Below are 16,281 nucleotides of genomic sequence, written 5' to 3' on the forward strand. Positions count from 1 at the left end.
CCGCACATCGCATTACGATGAAAATGGTATTTCGCGCCCGCATGCATAACTTGTCTACCTATATTAATACGTTAATACAGCAACTTACATACCGAGAAGAATCACAGCCTGCGACTCGCCATGCTCCATGTTTGATGCAGTCTTTCCTCGCCTAGTGAGTAACTTATTTTCATTTGAGATAATGATCGTCTCCTCTCGGTGCTCAATATATTGCTCCACCCAGGTGTGAATATCTTCATTCGTTGGGTCGCGTGGTCGAGCCAAGTTTCGCCAGATATTTCCCAACGACTCGAATGAGATCGATGTGGTCATTGTAACACACTGCAATTGAGTAAGTCACCACCTTCGCAGTTTCATGCGAAATATGACATACGACATGGCTAACATATGCAAGCAGCGCTATTGCGATAGCTAATTGTACGATTCCGCATACAAAGTTTTTGAGAGCCTTCCCCAGTGGTGGACGTGCTGTTTCAAGATTCTCCTGTTGGCGGCTCCAGATAGAGATGACTGGCTCCGCATTGTTTTGAGATGTTGCCCCAACAATCATACTGTGGTGAGTCCCGTCATAAGTCTTATAGTCTGTCAGGCGCCGCTAACTTATGGGTAAAAATATTATCGCACTGTAACAGTCTGCACTCTCACCTTGTCGGCATGTTTCAAAACTTGCTTGAGGGTTCCTTCATTTTTATCGAAAACATATATGACGCCTGCGTCGCTGCCACCAACCACCACGTCAGTCTTTTTGCCAAACACTACTTGTTTTGGAAACATTTTGATTGGGTTGGTATTGTAGCTTCGGATGCACACTGCATCGTCCAGTCGATGCAGGCTAAATCCATTCGTCACATTGTCAATGAGGAACAGTGTTTGAGCATTGTCCACTGAAGCGTGCCCGCTTTGGTGAAATGTAAAGGAATGCCATTTTTTATCCAATGATATCACTCACATTAGGGGTCCGGCATTATTCATAGCAATTATGACTCCGTCTGTGCCCCGAAGCGCATGCCTACAAGCAAGGTATGTTAGAATCATTGTGAGGATCGCAGTATCGACCTACACCTCTCCGTCATACATCCCGAAGACTAATATATTTCGACTTGCAGTGCGGTTGAAGTTTATCGTGCGTGGAATCGTACTATTTAGCTCAATGCTGAAAACCGGAATCAATGGTCCTTTGAAATCAAATGACCAAACTTGCACACGTCTGTCCCGTGTTCCGGTAGCAATGCGAGTGTCGTCTCCAGCGTGATCATAGGTAATGCACATAATTTCTTTACCTGTGCCGATTCTTCTTGACACTTTGGCGTCAAAGTCCTCTATACCTTCGCCTTGCTGCTGCCAGATTCCGATGAATCCTAGTCCTGTGCCATAGCACAATGTCTCGCGTACCGCCTCTTGGCGGGTGATCCAGCATGCACATGTCACGGGATCGACTGGATTTTGAAGACCCATGTTTTGGCGTGGAGATGGGAGTTGAAGTCGCCGTTTGAGGTCCCAAATTCTCATGCCATCTGAGCCTATTTCCTAGTAGGTCTATGTGTGAAATTGACGCATTTACAAGAACTTACCACCGCTTGCCAACAGACTGCCATTGTTCGAGATAGTCAAACAATTGATGGTGTTCTTGTGCCCAATCAGGCGCCCTTCAAGGCGATATTCCTTGCAAGCTTTAGCAGGCATAAAAAACATTGGTGGTTACGATGTAAGTTGATTTCTATTTTTCGGATGTCTTTAATGGGTGACCGTATACAATAGTCGGACTGTATATCTACAAACACTTGGTGACAACAGGCAACCCATGACAACATCTTCCTGGTAAAATGGAAGGTAGAAATCCTCGAAGCGAAGCGAAACTACATTAACACTACTAATTATAACTTTGTTCTCTAGCGGCGGGCGCTGAGCGCTGATTTCCCGATCAAGGATGCTTCCAAACGGCAGTGATAAGACATTCCGAATGTGTAAGTTTGAACCAGTCCAGCATGCCTCATACCTGTGTACATGTCCCCCCGTTCTATCAGGCGGATGGTCCCCCGCAGCAACTTCCATTATTGACATATCACACAGAGATACTCTATCCGACAGCATCATTCATCTTAATCTCTCCGCAAGAAGAGATAGCATTCTCTACCCATACACTTCGCGGACGCACTCGAGCCCCATCGCGAGTCTTCACAACTTCAACCCTACCAGTCCCCGCTGGCCCCCCTACTCCCAAACTCGTCACCTCTCGCTCCCCTACTCCCAAATTCACCAAGGCGGTCTCTTTTTCAGCAGACCAAATTTCCGGGAATGGCGAGTCGGTAAAGATGTCAATGTACTCCTCTTCCATTTTATCAATGGACTCCAACGACTCCAAAATCCCCAAACCAGACGGCGAAGCAGGGCGCCCGGCTCGTGGGGGATACAACCTGGAAAGGGCACTCAACTGGGATTCTAGTCAATTCAAGTTGTTAAGGGTGAGGTCTATGCTTTCGAACCAATCTCATATTCATACCCACGATAGGACTTTGTCCACCGATCGATCGACAAACATTGCGACACTAGCAAGAGCAAGTCAAGCCAAATGCCTGCAGCACTGAATTCTGTTGAGACAGAGGTATGTCTGTGGGTTCTACAATTGTATTTACTGACCTCTATTCAGGCCGTCGTTCAATTTCCGGAATTGAATGACTATATGGGGCGCTGGCCAGTGGGAGATCTTATACAAATGCAATTGAAAAATCTTTCTGCTAAGGAGCGACAAAGGCACGCGAAGAAGAATAATAGCCACAAGTAGACCGAGCATCACAATTGAGCATCACAATTGAGTGATTCCATGGAACGTGTATCTCAAATAGTTCGATTTAATCAATCGAATGAGTCCGAACTTCTGTTAACAAGGTAGTAACCTCTTTCACACCTATAACCTCCGTGATACCGGACATTGGGTGATCCCTCATTGAGGCGAGTATTTTTTTAAGATAAATTGTTCAAACGCTGAGTGAGACTTGACAAGATGTCCCGTTTAATAGCTTTGTTTTCCCCACATTCCGATGGGGAATTGATCAATGTCGAATCTCACCCGCTCCAGGAATTACGTCCTGTGCACACATATCCACCTGCATCTCAGCCCACTACCTCTGCGATAATCCACACTTACCCGCCCGAGCCTACCCCGACCAATGAGGACTTTAGGATGAGTATGAGAGAGGAGGAGGAAGAGGAGGAAGAGGAGGAAGAGGAGGGTGTCAGGCTTTCGCTACGGATGAGAGAAGAAGAAGAGGAGGAGGAGGAGGAGGAGGAGGAGGATCAGCATGACAACCCTTTGGTGCACTGTAGGATGAGAGAGGAGGACGATCAGCGTGTCAGCCTTTTGGTACCTCAGTTTGTATCTCTGAGCTAACGTTTACTTAGCCCACCAAAGTTGTTCTCAAGGAAATTGATCAGTCATCCAAGCTGCGTGATGATGTACGTGAGCTATGTTATAGCCACCATGAGCTTTTGGTTCGAAAGCGCAACATGCAGGTAAGGCAATATTTCGCAAAATATATTCATGTCTCACTCGCCTCCAGACCAACGCTCATTACCGCGAACTGGAGATGCGATCAATCGCTGACCAGTATCGTGACAAGAACGGACATCTTGAGCTCGAGAAAGTTGAGGCCCTCGCCTCATTGGAACAGCAGCACCGCAGTGAAGTCTCGTTGATCCAGGTAGGAGATCCCTAATTTTACAAGTTGGACTTGTCGTGATTTCTATTGACAGAACCGAATGGCACTTAACATTGAAGAGGTGCAACATGCCGCACGCGCGGAACGAGATCTCTTATTAGATGCCGCACGCGCGGAACGAGATAACTTATTAGCAGAGAAAGATGCTTTACATCAACGCGAGACTCTCTTAGCAAGGCAGAAACTGATTCAGAATGAAAGGGAATTAGCCCGCCTGACTGCTGGTTATGATTCCAAAATCGCTTCATTAGATGTGCGTCTCGAGAGTGTTAGTATAAAGAACTCTAACAATTTCCGTAGAATCAAATTCGACAGGCAAAAACTATCACGCCTGCGTTGCCTCCTTCATGGCGTCATGTTGTAGGCAAAAAACCAGTTGCTACCTGCACTAACATCATCGGGTTTTCGCCAGTAAGTCAACGTCTGTATTACACCTCTGTATCATCCTACTCATCGTTTTCCAGATTCCTGATGTACTCTCAGAATCCCCTGTTGACGAACCTATCATCACTGATAATAGCAAGGATGGACTTCGCTTAACTTCACTTTTGAATCTTCCTATCGAAGACGCCACGGTCGGAATGCTCGCTGAGGCGCTCGCGAAGGCTCTCCAGTGTCAACAAACATCCCCTAGTAGACCTCGCTCGAGACGTAAAATCCCTGAACCCTCTGGAATATTTTACCGATGATCAGCATCGAGAAAACAAGGTGAGAGACTCGCCGTTTGAAACGGCTTTGCTAATCAAACCTCAGGCGAATGTGCGAGATTTATTTAAGGAGACATTCCATCTCACAAAAGATGATGAGTACATGCTTTACGAGGGAGCAGCGCGCGAAGCCGTATCGCTTTTCGTAGGCGGCATAGGCCCCGGTCCTGACCCGCTTGCGTTGCAGTGGGATATGACGGCCACGCACAAGTCGGATTGGAATCAAAAGGTCATCGATCACCTCTGTTCCCTGTATATGACCATGCAGGAGAGCAACCGCTGGACCGGGCGATCTCAGCAGTCAATCAGACGTGATATCACCCTTAAATTCGATCAATGCCGCAAGTGCTGGAGAAAAGCCCGTCCTCAGGTCGCCAGTGATGGCACTCACGAGACTATGCAACAAGTGGGAGATCGCCTGGTGGATCACACGAACGAGCGGTTACGGATAGCTAGGGTCCTATCTCGTAGAACAACAGTAAGTCGTTTGCATGTGTCCCTTGTAGAATGGACAGATTTTAACTTGTTTTTTTTTAGAAATTTGAAACCCGCCGGAAGGTCACGTCAGCCCTGCTCAGTGACCGGAAAGCGAGCCGAAAGGACGATTTACCTGTGTGGGTATATTTGAACTCCATCGTGGAGACTCTGGATAAAGACGGAATGAGCTCTGATGAGAGCGAGACTGAAGACTGCGGACTCCCAGTCTTTCGGCTCAAGACGATGCCGTGGAGAGCTGATTTCAGTCATGAAATGAAAATCATCGACGAACAGCGTTTAGCGGGGGCAGCTGTCTTCACTCCCAGGGGAAGTAAGCCCGCAAAGCGTCTTCACAATGCCAAGCGGGAGTCTGTTTGGCCAGCAGTCGCAGGTTTGCCTAGATTATTCTACAATTTATCGTGGTTGAGCGACCAACGTCCGTCGTTCAAGGTATCTAATGAAAAGTTCCAGAGAATTGAAATTATGGTTTCACGCAGGTGATCCCGGATTGTTTCCTTTTCTGTACTGCTGTTCGTGTTTGTACCTTGTACCTTGTATCAACCTTGCACCGCACCTGTACCACCTGTAACCTGTACTATGTACTATAAACTATCATGGCTTTGATATAGCGCGCTCCCTCTCTCATTAAATACATATGTAAGTCATCTAGTCATATGTGGTGCAACCTGCACTAATTTACATCATTATCAGCTTTCTTTTCGGTTTCCATTTGGTATTGACAGTTTCCACCATTACACTTACAAATTCGTCATTCACTACAAATACCGATTCCGGACTTCATGGTTTTCTTTCCGCTACGCACGACATGTATATGATACAGCAAGCTTGCGCAGTCACTTAAGTTGTCAACATCTCAGTTGGATACCCTCCTGGCATTCCAGCAAGTGAACCTAATGCGCGTTCATGGGAGATTGCAGTACATCAAGGTCTGTCGACGCACCTGGCTTATTTCTTAATCCCAAAGTTTCTGATTTCTCCCTTAGAATTGTTCCGAGGGAAAACAATCTGCAAATCGTACGTGTTATGTTGCATGGATCATCGTCATCTTCTAACTAACAAATCAATCAACATTACTGCGATATTAATTATTGCCTCACATCTTGTTTGCCGTCGTACTTTTGCGTTTCTCTCCACCTTTGGAGCCATCCGACATAATATTGTCTATCTCTATGCCCTCCAATGCACCCTCCAATGCTGCGCACTGATACGCCTCCGCAAGAGGTCAGTAGTCGGATGACCCGCCTTACAGTGACGTTCAATACATTTGCTGATGACCTTCTCTAGACTGCGCATAAGTTGCTTTTCTTCGAGACACATGTCCCACAGCTTGACGGTCATTGGCACATTGGACGTGATTAGCGCCTGAAACACCATGATGTTAGTCCATGAGCTTGTTATCATATCATAATTATACTAACGTTACTGGCCACTATATCAAGTCTTGTATCGGGAACGGACACGTCCCGTGGGCGAATTGGGTTCGTCGATGACCATGGCGGATCCCATCCACAACTGGGAAGGTTCATGTCAGTGTTCGATGACGAACTCTCATATCTTTCATCTACTTACTGCATCTTCTAGGTGAACCTCGTAATTCTCGATATACATAGCGAGTCTCCTCACTAGAGTGCTGTGGTTGGTTTTCTTGATGTACCATGTCTCACGAAGGGTCGAATGTAGGGATTGAAGCGTTTGCGATGAGCTGCAGCGGTTTTGCTGCGAGGTGATGCGGACGACATAGTGAGTTATCAGATACACCTTTCGTGTCGCTCTTAAGTCAGGCCCTGCAGTTGTTACGGTTTCTGGGCTATATCACCGCATGAGTTTCAATTGTGCTTCTTCCTACTCGCTTCCGTAAGTAGTCGTACTTTTACAAGGTAACGATCATGATCATGATTTATCATTGTCAGAACCTTCTGGTTATTCCCTCTGCAAGTGATTAAATCTCTGGTATATCCCCTCTTTTTAAACAAAGTCTTTCTGTTTTATCCCTCGTCATGGATCGATCATTACGTTCGCCCTTTTGGGTCCAAACAATAAACCTCTGCGCTCAGACTTCGAGTCATTTAAAGCAGGGAGCAGGTGTAGATTACCTTCAAACATTTTACGATGGGAAACTCGATAAGTCACATCTCTGGTCGACAATCTGGCATGGTGAGGCTTATCAAATATGTAGGCTTATAGGCTTTCACTGACCCCTGTTTGACAGAACGTTAGCACTAGTCCGCAGGATACTGCGCAATCCTCGAAGCGTAACATTGAGTTTGATGATTCGGCATCCCCTCGAAAGCGACGTCTCCTGGAATCCTATTCCACGGGTGATCCACCAGGTTATTGCTACACAGCTACAACCCTCAACTATATATCGTTGTCACACCGACTTTACGAACCCCGTAGCCAAGTGTTTGTACAGGGAGGCGGTATGCAAAGACTTGCCGTATATATTGTGCTCTACTGATCTCGATTGCAGTCTGACGTTTTCTTGAAGCGCAAAGCGGATATCAACTCGATCCCTTCTCAATGAAGCGTGTAAAACTTTATGAACCTTGAAACACCACGGCGTTTATTTGGTCCCTGCCTGCGGAAATTCTTGTTCTTAGTTGCTCTTCTGGGAGCACGGGATATGCGCTGTGTAGCACAAGTTTGTTCTCTATTGAGAGAAATTGCCGGACCGCTCTTCTTCTCCAACCAGAACTTTCCAACTTCCCCAAAGGACCTGTTTCACATCCGTGTAGATTCTCCCAGCTTTGACATTTTGTCTACTTGGATACGGATGGATGCCTTCCGTCCCCCACGTATGATGTTATGTTGGTTGAATCTGATTGCGAGCTTCGCAGCTATCTGCGTTTTTGCACTTCCTCCAATCCATCCCTCACAAATCGATACAATACATCACACTTTTCTGGAATTTCGACATCCTCGCTTGCCAATTCTCCCCCAAATCCTTACATTCCTCGAGAACATCCGTGCCTCTGGCTGCAAAGAACTGATGTGCATGGGGTTTTACCATTTCGTCGGCTCATCAGGCGTCACCAGACTCACCCGAATGCACGGGCACATGGGTGTGAATCACCTCAAAGCATTTGAGGCATCCTCAGGGGTGTTATTTTCCCCAGAGTTCTTTCCTTTCACGATCCAGACTATCTGTTCTTCCAATTTGGAGAAGCTTGACTTAGCTACATCAAACTCAGCTCTGCACACTGGGAGAAACTCATGTGGTACTTGACCATCTTAGCGCTCGTCGAACTCCGAGTTGACGCTGATTGCGCACCATCTACTCTTATTCGTTTTCTGGCCCGCCACCCTGCTATCCATACACTCTGTATCGTTCCGCGACCTTGTGGTACCTGGAGGACCAATCGAATCACAGCTCGTTTGACGCTCCCTATATCTAAGCTAGATGGACCTTTGTCCCATATCCTTCCAGTCCTTCGGAGTCTCCGTACACTGCCCACCCTCACTTGCCTTGCACTTTCATTGCAAGCTCATGACGCATCACCTGACTATCTTAGCTCAGTTTTACAATGTGTCAACCATTGTGAGAGTGTCGAATATCTCTTCATTTCTCTACCTTCACAGATTCACTCCCATTCGGCAATGATTTGGCCAAGCACCCATTCAGCAGTGCGCGTCAAACACTTGGCTTCGACTCTTCAGACATTGTAAGGACATCCCTTCCTTTTGCAGAAGATACACTGGTATGTGTTTGTTTGAGCACTGTTTCAATACTCATCGTGGCCACAGGCATTGTCAGCGCAGTGGATTCAAGCCTTCCCTGAAGTCAAACGTGTTAGTATGCGAGGTTACTCCGCCCTCGCTGCGGAGATCTTGTTGATATTGTGCGCAAAGTTGTTGCTGCTGATGTCGAACTATCTGTGACATTGCATAATTGAGTGGGCGCTGAGTGAAGTGGGCGCTGGGTGTTAAGTTTTGCACTGTACGTTATATGTCGAAAATTTCTCTCATACAGCTTCACGAGTCTACTTTCCTTTTTTACCATTTACTTTGCGAAATCACTATCGCAACTGGCTCGATTCAGTTTGCAGTTTGCACTCGCATGATCAGCAGTGTTGCACTGTGTGCCTGCTGAGCCTGAATTTTTGGCAGAGTTTAATAATGGTAGTCATTCACTACATATGCGTTCCTTCCACCTAATTTGGCTCCCTTAGCTCTCTTCTTGACTACTCGTTACAATTCGCTACAGTTACAGTCAAGTTACAGTTGTATTTTTTCATTAGAACATAGTAGAATAGTTCATATATATAGATTTACAAGACTCGATCAATGACAAATGACATAGTTGGCGGGGAAAAACTCCGAGAAAACCCGAGCTGGGGATGCTGAGGCCAAGGCTTCGTCGTCCGCTTAATCGAATAGTCGTAAGCATTAATATTAATTTATACCTGTTCAGCAATGCCCCAACTCAACTGTGTTCTAGTTGCCTCATGTTATCCACCGCTCAGAGATGAGCGCGCACAAGCGGGCGCTGAGCGGCATTATCAGAAGTCTCCAAGGCGATCGAACATTGTACTTTGGCAAGTACACCCTGTGCCTTCTGATTCTAAGATTCTCACTCCTTTTTTCCAGTACATAACCCTTCGTCAACACACCATCTATCTTATCAAGAGGTAAGATCAGCAATGGCTTCAAATCATCATCTAATGTTCATTTAGATGCCTAGCCGAACTTTCCTTTGCAAATGCGCTCAATGCTGCGATGTCGGAGTGGATGGTGTGCCCAGAAATGTGGTGGCAGAGACTTGCCCATCACCATAAAGCAAGTACATCTAGCGCACGCGGCTAACATGGCGACCTCATCTGAACGTACAAGCTCCATACTTCATCTCCCCGTCAAACTCTTCATCCCAGCCTAGATCGCGAAACACCGTCCTCAATATTTCCAAGGCGAGCACCCAACACATCAGTCCGAGATGTCACACCGGTGGACGATCTCGCCGCCGAACTATTTGCTATGACCTTAACCGATAATGAAGCCATTCAGATGGTCACCACAAATTGTGGGTTTCGCATTCGGAAGTCCAACGAGGCAAGGCAAATGCCCACCTGGATGCTGAACTCACTGGCAACGACACGTGAGTCCAATACATATATCACACGTCACTGTACTTACTTCATTTCAAAGACATATCACCCGCGTCCTGCAGGCTGCTGAGATGCAGCGCTGGTCAAGGGCTGAAGTGCTTTGGACGTAATGGAGTCGAATGGAAAGGATTCGCACCCGCTTTCCCTTTCAACATCTCGTGATGTATTGTGCTCCATCCGTGATGAGCTGTCTGTGATGATCCGGGCCCTTGCAAAAGTGAAAAACAAGGTATCCTCCACCATCTCGCAGGACTCAGCTAGAGACGTCGTGTGATGAAATGCAAAAATTCTTCTCAGCAAGGAAGATGGGCTTCCCATGTCGTCTGTCAGTCGTCGAATTTGATTCCTGTGAGTTTTGTTTATTCCGCATTCTGCTTGTCCCGCTAGCATCAGACGCAGCACATCATTACAATCGCCCATTGATTACTGCGACGAGATCGCCCAGGTATCCCTTTTCCTAGGAGCTGTGTCTGTCGTCATTTTGCATTGGTGCAGACACGGGGAGTTTCTGATGGGCGTTCTTTCACTCATCTTGAGCCTTGCCATGGATAGCCCAGACCCTCATTCAAAGTCTCGTGGTCAAAACATACATTCTCAAATCCCCCGAACGATGGAGGCTGCCCTTTCACTTCAAGCTTGACGGCCAGACCACCACCTACACGTCTGTCCTTGTGCAATTGCACGTTCAAACCGAGGGCCAATTTGACTCAAGTAGTGCGCGCTATCCCCTCAATTGTTCTAACAGACCGAAGCCAGAGGATGCACCTTGTGGCGAATCGTTACTGCAGCGCTCCTCTAATGGGCAACTGAAACCAATAAAATCATTTGTTTATCATCACTTCCATGACTACCTCGCTGGACTGCTGTCTCGTCCGACCTGGAAGCTATAATGGACACACCATGTGATAATTTGCTAGCTTCACTTGGGAGCGTGCCGCATATCATCAAAGATGTCTGGGACGCCGACTTTTTCGCAATTTCAAGGGTCCGACCAATCATTATTTATCGATAGAGGCATCGAAGGTCGATTCGCTTTCACGCTCAACGTTGATTTCTTCAACATCGAAGGCAATCCAGCGGAGCGCATCGACTTCCACAGGAATAATCTCTTGCGCGTGCTTGAACCTCCCCCTCGATATCCGGTATAAGCCAGAAAACATGTACTTGGCCGGAATATTCCAGGACCTTCGGAACCCTCAGGAGATCAGTTGAACCACTTCCTTGATCCGTTGTTGACGACTTCGTAGAAAGTTGGGAATGTGGGATACGTTTCTCCCGCACAGCTCTACAGGCGCATGGTCGGGTCACGTGCAGCATCATAGCATGTCTAGTGTGCGACCTTCCAGCAGCGAGAAAGGCGCTCAGCTAGCTGGTCCAACAAGCCACTTTTATTGCACTGCGTGTCATTGTTTTCACAGATCGACTTGTGGTAGAACAGATGTTCATTCTACAGATTGGGTTCTTGGGACAAGAACGAAATGCGTCGCCTTGCTGAGCTGTGGAAGAATGCTAGCACTTCTGCTGAGCGCAACAAGTTATTTTCATTACACGGGTGCGATGGTCAACGCTTTGGAGACTCTCTTATTGGGATCCCTCTCATCAAGTCGTGTTGACACTATGCATTGTCTACTCGAGGGTCTCGCGCACGATCATTTCCGGGAATTTTTGGGTCTTACAGCTGATTCAGCGCAGCGAAAGACTGATTCTCTGCCTGCTTTCCATCATCCTTTTCCCGACGTCGATCTCCACAAGCCTGAAGATTTCTGTGAGAAAGATGTCAAGAATATCAAGTACATTCGCGGCCTCCTTACCGCAGCGATTCCTGACCTCGAGGGCAATGACACTGAACTCATCGAGTCCACATGACTGAGTTGGAGAAGAAGCTTTCTTGAAGAAGGTCGCATACCTTCAGTTCGTGGCAGCAGAACTGGGCATTGGGCCAGACGTTGCACACCTGGAAAGAAGGTTTACAAGGTTCACTGGGTAAGGTCACTTATTACTTGGGTGTGTCGTTTTCTAGTCTTCGTGCACACCTTCTCAAACTGCCGCTTCACTTGCCTTTATAGCGTGAACAAAGCCTTTTATTATTGAATTGCCGAGATTGCGCATCAGTACCCCTGAAGTCATGCAACGCATCGTCGATGTTATTCGAACGACAGATACGCCATCTTCATTACGATCAGTCCCATACAACTTCGGAGAAGCCAGAGCTGGATCCCTGAAAGCAGACGAATGGCGCACGTTGACGACTGTGTACTTACCCATAGCTGGTCAGTTTATGGGGTGAAGGATCTCAACATCGAACCTCAGAAGTTTCAGCCAATCGTCGTGCCATCCTCGATCACACCATGTCCCTGGTCTCTGCAGTTCACATTGCATGTCTGCGATTTATGACAGCCGCTCGAGCACAAGCGTATCACGGATACATTGTGGCATGGATACGAGACTTACAGGTTTTACATCCCCATGCACCCCATCGTACTAATGGTCACATGGCATTGCAGTCTGGGACTATCTGCAGCTCTTCGGTCCTGTTCGGTCATGGTGGTGCTTCCCATATGAGCGCCTCATCGGACAGCTGCAGCGTTTGCCAATTAACCACATTTTTGGTGACAGTTTCACCTTTTTTTCGTACGAACCTTCTAACGCTAGTTCTGATAAAGGTCAGCAAGAATCAACGCTCCTTTCCTCACATCAAGGCTGCGAAGTTGAAGCACTGGCTGAACCGGCCTTCCTGCCCTCCGGTATTCAGAGATGTAAAATCTTTATTTGACAGATTTGTTTCTCCCACAGTCGACGCCATAATTGAAGATTCCCTAGTACCTACTACACCAAATGAAGATATTCCGGCAGACCTCCGATCTCTCATTAAGGTCAAGCGAGCCGTCCTGCATGCCCGCGTAACTTACAAGGGATCAATCTACACTCGTGAATCCACTCATGTGGGAAACAGCCTGGTTCTCTACTATCCTGACGGCGTTATGCACACGCAAATACCAGGAACCATTAGATACATTTTCAGGACCAAGGATGGATTGGGCTTTGCTGTGCAGCACCACCTCCCGCTGCACTCTTACCCAGACCCTTTTCGCCATTATCCTTACTTCCCGGCTCAATTACATTCGTCATCGCGCGCTGATCACCTTGAGGTCGTCAGGCCTGAGTGGGTAGTGTCGCACTTCGCACGGTGGAACTTTTCTCCACAACACATCGTTGCCGTGTCTCTGTGTCCTGTGCGTGTCCCTTTCTCTCTGACACGTTTCAACGGTCTCACAAATTAATAGGATTGAGTTCTTGGCAGAACACGAAAAGAAGTCAATGTGCTCTAATAAATAGTCTTCCGCGGTGCAGATTTTGTGTATGGAAGTATCGTGAAGCCTGACAACAATGCGAGCTGATGTTCTGTATAGATATGCAGTTTCTTTATGTTTCTGATCGCGTTAAGTCTCGCAGAGATTTGTAGCACGTAGTAAGCAAGTCATTGTACCTTGCGCATAGCCCAACAATGGGAGGACTTTACTTTTGGGTTTGCAAAATGAAACCAGACATGCCTATCCTTGGCTGTAAGTGTTATTCGACATCTGCTGCTCTTGAGGAGCCGAAGACAAATCCTGAAGAACCCAAGGGCCAGCAACTGGACAAGACGACACTAGAGCCACCCGCACCGTCAGCTGCTGAGGAGCAGAGTGGCAGCACCCCTCCAGAAGGACCCAAAGAGTCAAAGAAGGAGGTGAAGAAGCAGGATTCGATACCAAAGGAGGACAAATCGAAAGCGCCTCCTCCTGCGCCAAAGGTCCCTGGTAATCGGGGCGAGACAAGAGTAAGCAGCATTTTTATTCCTGCTTTGTCAATGTTGACGTGCTTCGGCCCTTAGGTTAAGATGAACCGTATGCGCCTGCGCATTGCGGAGCGTTTGAAGGAATCACAAAATGTATTCAATGGCTATGGCGTATACTGGCGATGTCTGGTGGGTGCTTGTCCTAAATATTCTCTAAACCCAACAGGCGCTTGATCTCATTCAACTCCTCCCATAGCCGAATCACCGCCTCACGCCTATCCTCCACCATCAATGCAAGCAGGCATTTGTCGCGGCGCGACATCTGGATGGGCGGGTGAGCGGGGCGAGGCGCCTCTGGATGAGCATACGCGAATTCCGTCCTGTCTTGTGCGATCTCCTGTGCGTAGTCCCATAACATCTAGATATATCAGAATTTGCTAACGGAGATGACCAACAGTTGGACTTACCATCGCGGATCGTGTAACGGCAAAGGTCTCGGCACGCCCTTCCTCTACCCCAGCCTGCTCCTCTGCCCCAGCCTGCTCCTCCATCTCCCCAACCTCCCCATCTAAAGACTGATGTATCGTTAGCTAACTCACCCCACTTACACTGCCGTAGAACGTACATTATCATCTTGAATGTCAACTTCCTGCAGAAACGCGTCAGAACTTTAAATGCAACGATCAGCTACAACTCACATGTTCGTGCACATCAGCCATGATTGTCGTGGTAAGACGAAAGTGTGGTAAGATGAGTGTTTGCTTATGATAACTAAATCTCTGAAGTCAGCAAGATGATGCGTTGCGCTTTCAATGAATGAATACCTGCAGTCACTTCGTGACGCAGTGTCACACTCACACTCACATATCGACGCTGATCTATTCTACATACATAAGTGTAGACTACTTTTTGGCGCGGTGAATGCTCAGCGCTCAGTGAGCGCCCAATGAATGTGCAGTGATCGCCCAATGAATGCCCATTAAATTTCACAATTAAATTAACTTTGCATTTTCCCGGCGCATTTCAACGTTGGGCAAATTTTAACTTTCCTGGGGTGGCAAAGCGCCAGCTATTATGTAATATTTTTGGAACATTTTGCTGCGCATCAAAATTTTGGATTTATCTGTGGGTAAATGTAAATAAACAAGTTAATATTTCGACCAATATCTTTCGAAAAGGAAAAAATTCGAATTTTTCAAACACTTAAATTGGTGTCGAAATGGGTTATTATGCATCGGCATTTTCCCCTCAGTCGCAATTTGCCCTTGTTCCAGTAGTGAAATTCAAAGTGTAAATGGCTAATTAATCATTCTCATTTCGATTAAAATATTGCCCAAGGCGAAATCCCCAAACCGCCGGTGTGTGGGCCTCACATCTAAGAATTTCTCTTCTTCCTAACAACCTCTTGGTAACATCAAACCCTCATCTGAACTTCCAGCAACTGACGATCAGCTCCAAGTCTAGGACGCAAAGTGCTCTTGGCTGAGTTGGGGATCTCAAAAACTACTACTATCAACGGTAGGCCTGCAGCATACGAGGAGATCTTACCGCCACTCCTTCAGACGCATTTAAATAGTCCATCCCCAGCAAGCTGGTTACTTGCCAATCTCGCTTGCAAAAATAGGTCATGGCATCTACATCGACGCGGCCTCCAGCTTTGGCGACCAATATGAGTTTGACACCGCTAATGACATTGAAGGGTCATGAACAGGGTGTTTCATCCATGTCCTACTTCCCAGATGGCAAGCAGATCATCAGCGGATCTCGGGACAAGACCGCTCGAAGATGGGATTTACAGGAGGGTAAAGAGATTACAAAGGCGCGGAATGTTTGTGAAGAGGGCGTGTATGCGGTGACGGTATCAAGGGATGGTCGATATGTTACTACTGGTGGTGGGGAGATTGACACTGGGGAGCTTAAAGCCTGTGAAGTTGAGACGGGGATCGTGAAAAAATTTCGAGGCCACTCACAGAGGGTTGCCTGTATTGATATCTCCGCAGATAGCACGCTGCTGGCGAGCGGATCATGGGATACTACAGCGCGAATATGGAGCTTGGACACCGGTAAACTCGTCGCTGGTCCATTCGCGATCGTTGATTGGCCGGGCGCAGTTCTATTTTCACCAGACTCGCAGAAGCTCGCAGTGAAGTCAGAGGTGGGGACCTGCCTTGAGGTCTGGGATATTCACACAGAGACTTTGGACATCAGAGCAGGTCAATCTGGCGGCAATTCGAACATGACATTTGCGCCAGTGTTTTGGACCAACAAAAATAAAACCATCATAGCAGCATGCAACTTCACGGATAATGACGAAGCTATAACGATCAACGAGTTCGACGCGTTGACGCTGGAGATTGTCGGAGTTCCCTTCGAAGGCCATACCAAATGTGTCACGATCTAGCACTTTCATTTGGCGGTGCTCTCCTCGCCAGCGCTTCCCAGGATCATAGCATCAAACTGTGGGCCTTCGAGTCTCGCCA

The 16,281-nt window shown here is 47.3% G+C and overlaps 8 protein-coding genes across 8 annotated transcripts; 6 read left to right on the plus strand and 2 right to left on the minus strand.

Moving 5' to 3' along the window:
• Positions 1-1,985: 1,985 nt before the first annotated feature.
• On the plus strand, positions 1,986-2,782 carry DFJ58DRAFT_846701 (uncharacterized protein; the record flags this gene model as incomplete). The annotated part of the gene is made up of 3 exons (XM_041393341.1): positions 1,986-2,462; positions 2,510-2,602; positions 2,648-2,782. The coding sequence occupies 3 exons, from the start codon at positions 1,986-1,988 to the stop codon at positions 2,780-2,782; spliced, it is 705 nt and encodes a 234-aa protein (XP_041237352.1).
• A 1,693-nt stretch (positions 2,783-4,475) lies between these two features.
• DFJ58DRAFT_629776 (uncharacterized protein) lies at positions 4,476-5,071 on the plus strand (the record flags this gene model as incomplete). Its single annotated transcript, XM_041381181.1, has 2 exons — positions 4,476-4,901; positions 4,961-5,071. Coding segments are annotated over 2 exons (537 nt in total), but the record flags the coding sequence as incomplete, so codon positions are not given.
• A 687-nt stretch (positions 5,072-5,758) lies between these two features.
• Positions 5,759-6,529, minus strand: DFJ58DRAFT_846703 (uncharacterized protein; the record flags this gene model as incomplete). Its single annotated transcript, XM_041393342.1, has 6 exons — positions 5,759-5,811; positions 5,862-5,926; positions 6,019-6,115; positions 6,169-6,283; positions 6,380-6,433; positions 6,491-6,529. The coding sequence occupies 6 exons, from the start codon at positions 6,527-6,529 to the stop codon at positions 5,759-5,761; spliced, it is 423 nt and encodes a 140-aa protein (XP_041237354.1).
• Positions 6,530-7,030: 501 nt separating this feature from the next.
• On the plus strand, positions 7,031-7,445 carry DFJ58DRAFT_734656 (uncharacterized protein; the record flags this gene model as incomplete). The annotated part of the gene is made up of 4 exons (XM_041386523.1): positions 7,031-7,075; positions 7,131-7,251; positions 7,319-7,341; positions 7,392-7,445. The coding sequence occupies 4 exons, from the start codon at positions 7,031-7,033 to the stop codon at positions 7,443-7,445; spliced, it is 243 nt and encodes an 80-aa protein (XP_041237355.1).
• A 1,889-nt stretch (positions 7,446-9,334) lies between these two features.
• DFJ58DRAFT_846704 (uncharacterized protein) lies at positions 9,335-10,017 on the plus strand (the record flags this gene model as incomplete). The annotated part of the gene is made up of 4 exons (XM_041393343.1): positions 9,335-9,549; positions 9,595-9,701; positions 9,795-9,938; positions 9,959-10,017. The coding sequence occupies 4 exons, from the start codon at positions 9,335-9,337 to the stop codon at positions 10,015-10,017; spliced, it is 525 nt and encodes a 174-aa protein (XP_041237356.1).
• A 2,714-nt stretch (positions 10,018-12,731) lies between these two features.
• On the plus strand, positions 12,732-13,250 carry DFJ58DRAFT_615406 (uncharacterized protein; the record flags this gene model as incomplete). The annotated part of the gene is made up of 2 exons (XM_041380960.1): positions 12,732-12,842; positions 12,903-13,250. Coding segments are annotated over 2 exons (459 nt in total), but the record flags the coding sequence as incomplete, so codon positions are not given.
• A 320-nt stretch (positions 13,251-13,570) lies between these two features.
• On the plus strand, positions 13,571-13,897 carry DFJ58DRAFT_734659 (uncharacterized protein; the record flags this gene model as incomplete). Its single annotated transcript, XM_041386524.1, has 1 exon — positions 13,571-13,897. The coding sequence occupies one exon, from the start codon at positions 13,571-13,573 to the stop codon at positions 13,895-13,897; it is 327 nt and encodes a 108-aa protein (XP_041237358.1).
• A 106-nt stretch (positions 13,898-14,003) lies between these two features.
• DFJ58DRAFT_846705 (uncharacterized protein) lies at positions 14,004-14,513 on the minus strand (the record flags this gene model as incomplete). Its single annotated transcript, XM_041393344.1, has 4 exons — positions 14,004-14,219; positions 14,269-14,369; positions 14,410-14,450; positions 14,500-14,513. 4 exons carry the CDS (start codon positions 14,511-14,513, stop codon positions 14,004-14,006), a joined length of 372 nt encoding a protein of 123 aa, XP_041237359.1.
• Positions 14,514-16,281: the final 1,768 nt, after the last annotated feature.

Source organism: Suillus subalutaceus, assembly GCF_016647625.1.
Source record: "Suillus subalutaceus strain FC151 chromosome Unknown DFJ58scaffold_183, whole genome shotgun sequence".
NCBI lineage: Eukaryota > Fungi > Basidiomycota > Agaricomycetes > Boletales > Suillaceae > Suillus > Suillus subalutaceus.